General features: G+C 41.8%; 1 protein-coding gene across 3 annotated transcripts in view; it reads left to right on the top strand.

Moving 5' to 3' along the window:
• ADNP (activity dependent neuroprotector homeobox) overlaps nt 1-11,518 on the top strand; it is a 34,345-nt gene extending 22,827 nt beyond the window's left edge. Inside the window, exons 2-4 of one of the 3 annotated variants that reach the window (XM_013985467.2) lie at nt 1,772-1,884; nt 3,626-3,718; nt 6,055-11,518. In XM_013985467.2, coding sequence (XP_013840921.1) covers nt 1,772-1,884; nt 3,626-3,718; nt 6,055-9,165 — 3,317 coding nt within the window. In that variant the 3' untranslated portion in view covers nt 9,166-11,518. 3 annotated transcript variants of the gene reach the window in all.

Below are 12,661 nucleotides of genomic sequence, written 5' to 3'. Positions count from 1 at the left end.
GTTCCAAAAGAACTGGAATTTGGACCATGGAGTGTTTATGAAATGAATGGTGAAACAAGATGCTTCTTCTTAGAATTGGGTGTTTATGGACATTTATTTTGATGCCTGGTCCCTTCAGAAATAGCTTGTAACACATATTTCTGAAACATTTTTCTATCAGGTGGTTCTCTGTAAATGACCTAGTTTGTGAGAACCTAGTTTGTTTTTTGAATCAGTTTATTAAGCAACTGATTTTTTTTAAAACAATCAAAAAGATTGTTTTTAAAAATCTAGCAATGAAATTTCCACAAGGAATAATGAGTTTGGCCTTGAATGCACATTAATTTGTATCAGAATTAACTTCTAAGTCTGTTAGCTAAATAATATGCAGATCATTGGGAGGCAGCGAGGGCAGAGGGCAGCATAGTCATGTCATACTTCATAGCTAGGAGTTCCATCTTGAGAATAAGTGTTCCTCCGTGAAATACATTCCTCTTTTCACCCCAAGTGTTCTTGAAACTTGTAAGTTCTGGTAACATAGCCAGATTTGGAATTTCTAGGAGTTGCTAAGGTTGTTTATTTTCTTCCATTTTTCATAGTTAATATTGATTTTTGGACTAGACTAGTAAGTGAAATAAATTGATGTCCTACTACATTTGGATTAGTTGTCTTTATAAATTAGAAATGGTATAATAAAGTAACAGCCTTTATGAATTAGAAAACCAGATCTGCATATATTACATTTTAATTCCTGATTTTGTTTCTGCCTGATTTTGATTTTTAGAGCTACTTTAGGAGTTCCCTTGTAGCTAAGCAGGTTAAGGGTCCAGCATGGTCACTGCAGTGGCTCTGATGACTGCAGTGGCATGGGTTTGATCCCTGGCCTAACCCCAACTTCTGGATGCTGCAGGTTCAACCAAAAAAAAAAAACTACTTTGTATCCTGCAAAATTTATTTGGATTATTAAGTTGATAAGTTCTTATCCTGTTTTATAGCAAAGATTTATGGTCCCATTGGAAGCCATACAAATTCTCAGCTGCCCAAGTTCTACTAATTTTATTTTCTTAAACTTTGTTTTTAAATTTTTCACTTCCCACACACAAACACACACACACACAGGCTTTTTGATTTTTCAAAAGGATCCTCTAAAGGCTGTTAGTAATTTTTTGCTCTGATGCCGAGTGCCCAAGTTTCCCCATCTCAGCATTCATTCCATGGCCATAAGTGAGTGCCTTTGTCCAGGTATGGGGCAGGCTGGGGGGCAAGCTATACAACCATTTGTGTCTTTAGTTTGGGTGTTATACAGAAGCTTTTAAAGATGCCAAAGCAACATGCAGGATAGTTCCCAGGCAAACAAAAACTTCTTTTCCCTAGCACTCAAAATTACATGGTAATGATGCTGAAATGGTGAACTTTTTTCTGTTTTCAGAGGTTCAACATCACAAGGAGAAAAGCACTCACACTTGATTTTAGAGTAATCGGTTGGTATTATTAACCCAATTCTCAATTTTAAAAGTTCCTCACCAAACTAGTTCTTTAAAAGTCTAGTCAGAGTTGTGCCACATTAAATTCATGTTAACTATAACATAAAATGTCCTGTTAAACACAGAAAAGATCAGAGAGCACTTATTTTGCCTACCTGCTTTAATTACTCAGACCGTGCTAGATAAAGATATCTACTCACTGTTTTTTGTCAGAGTGGGCCAGGGTTTGTGATCCTACCATCAGTGGAATTAGTGAATATTACAAGTTGTACATGTTTTGACTTGACTTAAATTTTTTTTTCCAATAGAAACTATGTTCCAACTTCCTGTCAACAATCTTGGCAGTTTAAGAAAAGCCCGGAAAACTGTGAAAAAAATACTTAGTGACATTGGGTTGGAATACTGTAAAGAACACATAGAAGTAAGTAGCATGTCATTTTTTAATTTTAACATGACTCAGCTTCTGATCCATTACTTTGTGTCAGTGGCCAGAATCGTTAATTCTTAGATGTGATTCTGAATTTTAACTGCAGCGTTAGTTTTGCCAGAGCTTCCTCAATTAGCCTAACTTGTTCCCTTCTCCCTAAAATGGGCTTGTTCATCTGTGCATCCTGAAGCAAAGGCAGTCACACCATTGAAGACATACCATGTCACAGTTTTTACTAGGTGCTTTAAAATGGTCTCTAAATTCAAATACTTAAAACAACCCCCGGGGGAGATAGAAGTTCTTATTCTCTCCAGTTTACAGATGATGAACATCAGAAAAGAAATAGGTCCACCCTGAGCTGAGCATGCGGCAGGGTCTGTCTGTGGGACTCCAGAGCCTTTTTTCTCATTCTGATATGCCTGAATGTTCTGGTTGACCTTCTTCTGATGGTTGAGGCATGGTGGTTTGGGTGCTTGTTGTCTCTTTCCTAGGGATTTAAGCATTTGCTGGCCCTTTGACCCATCCATAGACTATTATCTTCCCCCAGGTAACAGTTTGGACTTTACAGACTATTTTTCTAACCTTTTTATTCTGTGAGCTTTGTAACAACCCTGAGGGATAGCCAGTGAGGTGGCTTCTCCTTTTCTAGTTCTCATTACTCCAGGTCTTGTGGTTAGTTGTTCAGAAACCTCTGATTGAAAAGAAATATTTGAAGCTGTTTTCCCCACGAGGCTTTTAAGTTCCAGCTGGCCAGGGACTGTAACTACCTTGTCCATCTGTGTATCCTCAGCACCTAGCACAGTGCTGAGCTCGTAATAGGCACTCAGGAAATGTCTGGATGGAATTGAAAGTAAAAAAGCAGTTTCCTTCATGCAACAGGTTTTCTTTTCCTGGTTCGTGCTAATCCTACTCTAGGGGTACATCCTGCAGACTGAAGCTTCTCATAACTGGGTTTCTCTAGCTATGTTGTCCCAGCGTGGGAGTTCTCTCCACGCCCTCTCCAGTCTCCTCAAGTCAAGGTAGATCTGCCTGAGGACATGGTCCGTTTATTTCCCATGCAGGGGGTAATCGTCACAAGAACAAATAATGCATGTGTTAAAGGTACCTTTACTATCCTGCAGTGGATTTGCTCCTTCCATTATTACAGCCATAACATACTCGAGAAAGATGTCTGTCTGATTTTCCACACTGAACCATGAACCTTTTGGGAACAAGAGGAATTTTACCATAAAACTTAATGTTCCTATCTCAGGGTGGGGGAGATCAAATTTTTACACAAGAGTATAAATTTACCATAAAACTTGATTTCTTGAATAGCTTTCCTCCTTTTTGAGTTTGGAAATCCTGAGTTTTCTTCCCAGTCCAATCCCATCCCCCCAAAAAGGTTTTTTTGCACCGAATAAAAATATCACATCTTAGTACCAAACGTGAACACTGCTGTCTTGCGCTCCATTCCTAAACTACAACTGATGAGTTACAGTGCTCTTACGAAGGGTGCTTTGGTATGACTATGTGGCTGGATTTTTTTACTTAAAACTTTCAGCAGTTTCTTTGGACACCTAGCTGACCATTAGGGGAATGTTTAGTTGATAGAAAATGTTCAGTGTAACATCCACATGCCTTTCTGTATTTCCTAAAGGCCTCGTTGCCCCTAGTTTAGTTCCTTGTGGGGGTGATTTTCAAGTTGGGCTAGAGTTGATACCATGTTTTTGAAACTTCTTTCACTGTTTTCTAGGACTTTAAACAGTTCGAACCTAATGACTTTTATTTGAAAAACACTACATGGGAGGATGTAGGACTGTGGGACCCTTCACTTACAAAAAACCAGGTAAGTGGCCTGGGAGACTTTTCCAAGAAGCAGCATCCATGGTACACTCCCTTCTCAGCTCTAGGTTTTAGTAGTGATGGATTATTTGTGTACAGCAGTCTCATGTGGGAAGTGTCAAAATTGATGATTCCATGTCTTCCTAAGAGTTAGGGAAAACTAGAACTTTTAGTCTTTTATAATTGTACTGAAACTTCACGTGTAAGAAGAATAGAAAGTTTGTTATTTGGAGTTCCCATCGTGGCACAGCAGAAACAAATCCGACTAGGAACCATGAGGTTGCAGGTTTGATCCCTGGCCTTGCTCAGTGGGTTAAAGATCCGGCGTTGCCGTGAGCTCAGGTGTAGGTCGCACACTCAGGTCGGATCTGGTGTTGCTGTGGCTGTGGTGTAGGCTGGCAGCTACGGCTCCAATTAGACCCCTAGCCTAAGAATCTCCATATGCCAGGGGGGTGGCCCTAAAAAGCAAAAAAAAAAAAAAGTTCGTTACTAAAAAGTTGTGAAGCTTTGTACCAGCATTCCCCTTCTCTCCTAACCCCTGCCAAACGTATTTTGGTTTTTCTAATTCTAAAATGTTCCTTCCAGCATTCTGCTTATCTAGGGTATCCATCATTTTCTGTGTTCCAATTGTTTTTTCTAAAGAGGGGAAGACACAAGACTCTTCCTTCCATTTAACTTTTTTTTTTTTTTTTTTTTTTGTCTTTTTGCTATTTCTTGGGCCGCTCCCGCGCCATATGGAGGTTCCCAGGCTAGGGGTCAAATCAGAGCTGTAGCCACCGGCCTACGCCAGAGCCACAGCATCGTGGGATCCCGAGCCGCGTCTGTGACCTACACCCCAGCTCACGGCAACGCCGGATCATTAACCCACTGAGCAAGGGCAGGGACCGAACCCGCAACCTCATGGTTCCTAGTCGGATTCGTTAACCACTGCGCCACGACGGGAACTCCCTTTTTTTTTTTTTTTTTTTTTTTTTTTTTTCGTTTAACTTTTCTTATTGATCTGTGCTGTCACCTAGCCTCTATAGAGTGACCTGAACCAGCAAGTGAAGGATGGGATAGGTGGCTCTCTAGGATGGCAGAGTGGAATTAAAAACAATAGTAGATGATCCAAGGCACAATATGCCAACAAACATCAGAAAGTGGTGATACAACAAAAATAAGTGAGGTGTCTTTTTCCACAAAGAGTGATTATCAGTTCAAACTGTACCATCATCTATTTCAGTAGTGATTGTCATTCTAGATTAAACTACACCGCAGAAATTTGATTATGTGGTCATCTGGTTCTTTCTTATCAATACCCCAGGGAAGGGTATTAACTAGCAGTCTTAAAATATGGAAAGCTTTCCAGTGGGACACATCATTTAGTTAATTGTTTTATAAATACTCAAGAAGGGTCACACTTTAAGGAAAAGCAGAGTGTTTCAACTCAATATCTGAAACAAAGTAGGTTTCTAGGGGAAAAATGATAACCTTTTACCAAACTTGTGCTTCAGAGGACCAAGTGCACAAATGTTAATGAGTGTAGTTGTGTAAGTTGCTCTTTGATACCTCGCTAGTTTTTTAACACCTTGCACTCCTCACAGTCTGTAGGAAATTTGTATTTAACTTATTAATTTGAATCAAAGCAGCTATCACTTCATTACTTCTTTTGAAGCTGCTCTTGAAAAGGAAGAGCTTATTAGCTTATAGAAGAAAGCTGACTTCTCAAATCAGTGTTTTGATCTACAGTGAAATCTGACTACAGTCTTCTTCGATCAGAGGGGAAAAAAGTTTTGAGATTTTCGAAGAAGTGCCTTTTTTTCTATGGAAATTTTTCCGTAATGGGGAGGATCAAAGGTGTGTATCCTATTGCCTAATTGCACTCCAACACTCTGGGCCTTAAATTTTACTATACAGTCAATCTGAAGCCTTCAGCAGCTTAACGATTTGCAGAGTGAAAGTGATTGCACCTAGCTTATTCTTGTCCTTCATAACCATGAATTGTCCATCTTGAAGCCCTGGGTCTTGAGTTTGTCTAAAACCAAAAAACAATGTGACTCTGGTCTTTTCTTAAAACACTGAGGAAGAACTTAGAATGGAGTTTCTATTTCTACAATGGGGATGCCAAAGCAAGTGTTTAGTTTAAAACAGCTTCCTCTTTTGAGTTTATATTCCATAAATTCATTTTGCATTTTGCAAAAGGAAAAAAAAAACTATATTCTAATCTGTGCATTACAGAGTTTCAGTTCTAAAACCAGCATGGTGTCTCTTAAAAAGAAAAGATTCTTCGGGGGGGAGCCTAGAACCTGTTATTACCTATCTGAAGTAACATTCTCCTTCCACTTTTTCTCTTTTCTTTAGGACTATCGGACAAAACCTTTTTGCTGCAGCGCTTGCCCATTTTCTTCAAAATTTTTCTCTGCCTACAAAAGTCATTTCCGGAATGTCCATAGTGAAGACTTTGAAAATAGGATTCTCCTTAATTGCCCCTACTGTACCTTCAATGCAGACAAAAAGACTTTGGAAACACACATTAAAATATTTCATGCTCCAAACGCCAGCGCACCAAGTAGCAGCCTCAGCACTTTCAAAGATAAAAGCAAAAACGATGGCCTTAAACCTAAGCAGGCTGACAGTGTAGAGCAAGCTGTTTATTACTGTAAGAAGTGCACTTACCGAGATCCTCTTTATGAAATAGTTAGGAAGCACATTTACAGGGAACATTTTCAGCATGTGGCAGCACCTTACATAGCAAAGGCAGGTGAAAAATCACTCAATGGTGCAGTCCCCTTAGGCTCAAACGCCCGGGAAGAAAGTAGTATTCACTGCAAGCGATGCCTTTTCATGCCAAAGTCCTACGAAGCTTTGGTACAGCATGTCATTGAAGACCATGAACGCATAGGCTATCAGGTCACTGCCATGATTGGGCACACAAATGTGGTGGTCCCCCGATCCAAACCTTTGATGCTGATTGCTCCCAAACCTCAAGAGAAGAAGGGCCTGGGACTCCAATCAAGAATTGGTTCCCTCGCTTCTGGAAACGTCCGATCTTTGCCATCCCAGCAGATGGTGAATAGACTCTCAATACCAAAGCCTAACTTAAATTCCACAGGAGTCAACATGATGTCCAATGTTCATCTCCAGCAGAACAACTATGGAGTCAAATCAGTGGGCCAGGGCTATGGCGTTGGTCAGTCAATGAGACTGGGTCTGGGTGGCAATGCACCCGTTTCCATCCCTCAGCAGTCTCAGTCAGTGAAGCAGTTACTTCCAAGTGGAAATGGAAGATCTTATGGGCTTGGGTCAGAGCAGAGGACCCAGGCACCAGCAAGATACTCACTGCAGTCTGCAAACGCCTCTTCTCTCTCATCAGGCCCCTTAAAGTCTCCTGCCCTCGCCCAGTCACAGGCATCCAGAGTATTAGGTCAGTCCAGTTCCAAACCTACCGCAGCTGCCACTGGCCCTCCCCCGCCCAATACGTCCTCAACTCAGAAGTGGAAGATATGTACAATCTGCAATGAGCTTTTTCCTGAGAATGTCTATAGTGTGCACTTCGAGAAAGAACATAAAGCTGAGAAAGTCCCAGCAGTAGCCAACTACATTATGAAAATACACAATTTCACTAGCAAATGCCTCTATTGCAATCGCTATTTGCCCACAGATACTCTGCTCAACCATATGTTAATTCATGGTCTGTCTTGTCCATATTGCCGTTCAACTTTCAATGACGTGGAAAAGATGGCGGCACACATGCGGATGGTTCACATTGACGAAGAGATGGGACCCAAAACAGATTCCACGCTGAGTTTTGATTTGACATTGCAGCAGGGTAGTCACACTAACATCCATCTCCTGGTAACCACATACAACCTGAGAGATGCCCCCGCCGAGTCTGTTGCTTACCATGCCCAAAACAACCCTCCAGTCCCTCCAAAGCCACAGCCAAAAGTTCAGGAAAAGGCAGATATCCCTGTTAAAAGTTCACCTCAAGCTGCAGTGCCCTATAAAAAAGATGTCGGGAAAACCCTTTGCCCTCTTTGCTTTTCAATCCTCAAAGGACCCATATCCGATGCACTTGCACATCACTTACGAGAAAGACACCAAGTGATTCAGACCGTTCACCCGGTGGAGAAGAAGCTCACCTACAAATGCATCCACTGCCTTGGTGTGTATACCAGCAACATGACCGCCTCGACTATCACTCTGCATCTAGTCCACTGCAGGGGTGTTGGAAAGACCCAGAATGGCCAAGACAAGACAAATGCACCCTCTCGGCTCAACCAGTCACCAGGCCTGGCACCTGTGAAGCGCACTTATGAGCAGATGGAATTTCCCTTGGTAAAAAAGCGAAAATTAGATGATGATAGCGATTCACCCAGCTTCTTTGAGGAGAAGCCTGAGGAACCTGTTGTTTTAGCTTTAGACCCCAAGGGTCATGAAGATGATTCCTATGAAGCCAGGAAAAGCTTCCTAACAAAATATTTCAACAAACAGCCCTATCCCACCAGGAGAGAAATTGAGAAGCTGGCAGCCAGTTTGTGGTTGTGGAAGAGTGACATTGCTTCCCATTTTAGTAACAAGAGAAAGAAGTGTGTCCGAGACTGTGAGAAGTATAAGCCTGGTGTGCTGCTGGGCTTCAACATGAAAGAATTAAACAAAGTTAAGCATGAGATGGATTTTGATGCTGAGTGGCTATTTGAAAATCATGATGAAAAGGATTCCAGAGTCAATGCTAGTAAAACTGCTGACAAAAAACTCAACCTTGGGAAGGAAGACGACAGTTCCTCAGACAGTTTTGAAAATTTAGAAGAAGAATCCAATGAAAGTGACAGTCCTTTTGACCCTGTTTTTGAAGTTGAGCCTAAAATCCCCAATGATAACCCAGAGGAACATATACCGAAGGTAATTTCCGAGGATGCTTTAGAATCTGAGGAGAAGCTAGACCAAAAAGAGGAGGATGGTTCAAAGTATGAAACGATTCATTTGACTGAGGAACCAACCAAACTGATGCATGATGCCTCTGACAGTGAGGTTGACCAAGACGATGTTGTTGAGTGGAAAGACGGTGCTTCTCCATCTGAGAGCGGCCCTGGTTCCCAGCAGGTGTCGGACTTTGAGGACAACACATGTGAGATGAAAACAGGAACCTGGTCTGATGAGTCTTCCCAGAGTGAAGATGCAAGGAGCAGTAAGCCAGCTGCCAAAAAAAAGGCTACCATGCAAGGTGACAGAGAGCAGTTGAAATGGAAGAATAGTTCCTATGGAAAAGTAGAAGGATTTTGGTCCAAGGACCAGTCGCAGTGGAAGAATGCAACTGAAAATGATGAGCGCTTATCCAACCCACAGATTGAGTGGCAGAATAGCACAATTGACAGTGAGGATGGGGAGCAGTTTGACAACATGACTGATGGAGTAGCTGAGCCGATGCATGGGAGCTTAACCGGGGTTAAACTGAGCAGCCAACAGGCCTGAGTGCCAGGTTCTCTGGCATGGGTGACAGATGCTGCAGCCTGGAACTCCCTTCTCCTTTGAGTATGACTGCAAAGCTATGTTCTAACTGGTACTGCCTTTTGAGGGCTGGGTCATCAGGCCGTGGGGACATGTGGCCACTGCAGTCCCAATGGTTATTTCTGAGTCTCTGACACATGATTGGCTGATCTTGCTTTAGAACGTCCTGTGACAGACACAGTAACTAAATGTGAAAAACCAATAAGCTGGTGGCTCACGAACGCACACGAGGAAAAGCAGAGGTTTATTTTATCTGCCTTCTCAACGTTTCTTTCCCTCTGTAAAGTGTTTGATTGGATGTCCTTAAGACGCGTTCTCCTGATTCACATGGTAGTGTAGGGCCAGCATACAAGCTACCAGTCCCATGTGTATAGTAGACTTTGGGGAAGTCGATTTTTTTTCCATGTATTCATTCTGAATAGTTGAAATGTATATTTGTACAGTCTTTTAGCCCTATTCAAGTGATGCTTATGATACTGTTACTGTGTACCCATCATAGGTTTCTTTTTTAGTGTTACCCTTGCTGTGTAATAAGCGCTGTATCTAGTTGACCTAGCAAAAGCCTGAAACTACGCTAGTGTGGACTTCGGGACAGACCTTAGTTTTTGCACATAACCTTGTACAATCTCGCCACAGAGGCCAGCCACATAAGATATATATCTGGACTCTCTTGTATTATAGAATTTTTCTTGTTTCTGAATATCCTTGACATTACAGCTGACAAAAACAAAAACTGGTATTTCAGAGGTTTTCTGAAATCTTTTAAGCTAAAATCACATGCAAGAATTGACTTTGCAGCTACTAATTTTGACACCTTTTAGATCTGTATGAAAGTGTGTTGTGTTGAAGCAGCCAACCAATGAGGGCTGCATTTTGGATATTTAGTTTTATCTTTAGTTAAAACACCACCCTGGTGTATTCATTTATACCATCTAATATATGACACACTGTTGTAGTATGTATAATTTTGTGATCTTTATTTCCCTTTGTATTCATTTTAAGCATCTAAATAAATTGCTGTATTGTGCTTAATGTAAATATTTGCTTTATTACACATTACAATCCTGTGTGTCCATTATGTCTTGTGCCAGCATGGAGATGGAGGCCACAGCCACTGAGGAAACTTGTGGAAGACCAAGATCTGCCCCTGGCAGAAAGAATGCTTTCTCTCAAGGCACCTGTTACAAGTTCTTTGGTTTGGTTTTGTCTTTTTCCTTTTTAACTGCTAAAATAAACATCCTTGAGTGTTTTCAGTTCCCCTTTGTTAAAGAGCAGAGCCTGCTTATCTGTGTAAATGTCTCTGATAAAAGGATGTAAGCATAAATTAGCATTAACTTGCAAGCAGAACCTTCTTGCCCTGGTGTTCGTTCTTCTAAATGAAGTGAATGTTAGTTTCCACCTTATAATGGGAACAATTGTACTCAACAAGCAACCATTCTGCTTTTGTTATAACTTTGGACCATCTTGCTATTGAGGAAAAGGCTTTGGAGAGCACACACTCTGGAGGGCTGTCAAGATGCAGGGAGCTGGTGTGGTGTGTGTGCTCTTCATCGAGTCTCAAAAGCAACCCATACTAAGGAACAAAGTTGTAAGGCAGCATCAGGCCAACATTTTTTGGCAATTATAACAATCCATGCAGAGGCTGATCAGTCACCCTGTAGGGGCGTTGGCCTACAGAGTTATGAAGTGGCTAGTGTCCATAACTTCTGCGACTTTCCAGAAGATTGAAGATCTTGTTAATGCTTTTGTTAGCCGAGATTAGAGCTGTAACCACCACCCCACCAAATGTTAAGTCTCACCTTGCAAAGCAAATACAGGAGAAAGCACAGTAATGATAGGGTGTTTGGGGCTGGCATGGAGCTATCTTAAATCCATTGTACATGTAGGTTATAAATTCTTCGGACACCAAGATAACATTTGGGACAGTATGTCCCAAATTAAGCTACAGTTGACCAAATCAAAAAGCTGTCTTTGAGAAACTGTTTCTTTTACATGAGGATAGTAATACCAGCTGAATTGAAGCCGTCTCACATTTGTTTTGAAATTACTCTTCCTAATTAACAGGTGAGAAGAATTTAGCCTGGGTGGAGAAGTTAGTCCCACACGGAGTACTAAAGAGACGTGTGCAAAATGGGGGGTGGGGAAAGGTATTCCTGATTGGATAGTTGAGCGAAGAGAGTCTATGTCCCTTGCTAAGGTGGTAGGAGTGGGCCCTGTTGGCATGCAGAAGAGTTTAGCCACCTAGGAATTGGGAATGAAGATTTCCAACTAGAAATGTTGAAACCCTGAAAGTGTCTCAATAAAAGCCATTTTAAAAGAATGTCGTTGCTACTGTTTGCTTTCAGAATAATCTGGAAATAAAAGCTGGCAGTATACTTACTACCTTCTAATTCACGAAGGACTGTAACTTAGACTGAATAATTCTGTACATTTTCTATTTAATAAGGAGAAACCAAATTCCAGAGAACTTTTCCCCTTTGAATTTCCCTGTAGCCATGTGTTCGTTCCAGAGCCAGACTGAGTAGCACAATGGTTTCTCCCTTTTCAGCATATTGAAGCATTTTCTTGTCCCATCTTTGGTTCCTTGGTATTGGGTAGTACAGTAGTACAGGGTCTCCACTGAACAGCTCTTGGATCCCTGTTAAGATCTAAGCTGAGAAGGATCTGCTCCTTTTTCCTCTCTGTGGTTGTGTGTCTGGTCCAAATGCCTACCCACTTTATAAAAAGATGCACACTACCGCAGAAGAGAACAAAAGAAACGCCAGGTTTGACAACGATCAAGGACTGGAGAATGCCATGCCTGAAACCCTGTTCCAGAAGAAACGCACTGGCCAAGTGAGTACTGCCATGTAGAGGAGTGGTCCCCTACTGTAGGTATGGGCTGTACCACACTTGAGATGAGTTTCCAAATCATGTACACGGGAGTTCCCGTCATGGCTCAGTGGTTAATGAATCTGACTAGGAACCATGGGGTTGCAGGTTCGATCCCTGCCCTTGCTCAGTGGGTTAAGGATCCGGTGTTGCCGTGAGCTGTGGTGTAGGTCTCAGATGCGGCTCAGATCCTACATTGCTGTGGCTCTGGCGTAGGCTGGTGTCTACAGCTCCAATTCGACCCCTAGCCTGGGAACCTCCATATGCCACGGGAGCAGCCCTAGAAAAGGCAAAAAGACCCAAAAAAAAAAAAAAAATGTGTGGGTGATTCTATGCTACTGAAGCTTGAAAACCACTTAGCTTGAGTGATGGGGGAAAAAGTCTATTTTTTACCAATGGGCTTAGAACTTACTGAGTATCTGGATTTCACAGCAGCAGGTCAGCCTTGTGCTCCTCCCTTAGGCAATGATCTTTTTCTATCCATTGTGGCCTATGTTTCTAACCCATCCCATTCCTCATTGGTTTGGCACTACTTGCAGGTGTGTTTCACTAGTGTCATGCAGAAATATCTCAAACTTCCAAACACCCA

This window comes from Sus scrofa, chromosome 17 (genome assembly GCF_000003025.6).
Source record: "Sus scrofa isolate TJ Tabasco breed Duroc chromosome 17, Sscrofa11.1, whole genome shotgun sequence".
Classification (NCBI taxonomy): domain Eukaryota; kingdom Metazoa; phylum Chordata; class Mammalia; order Artiodactyla; family Suidae; genus Sus; species Sus scrofa.
The sequence above is the reverse complement of the archived record's forward strand: the minus strand, read 5'-3'. Positions and strand labels throughout refer to the sequence as shown.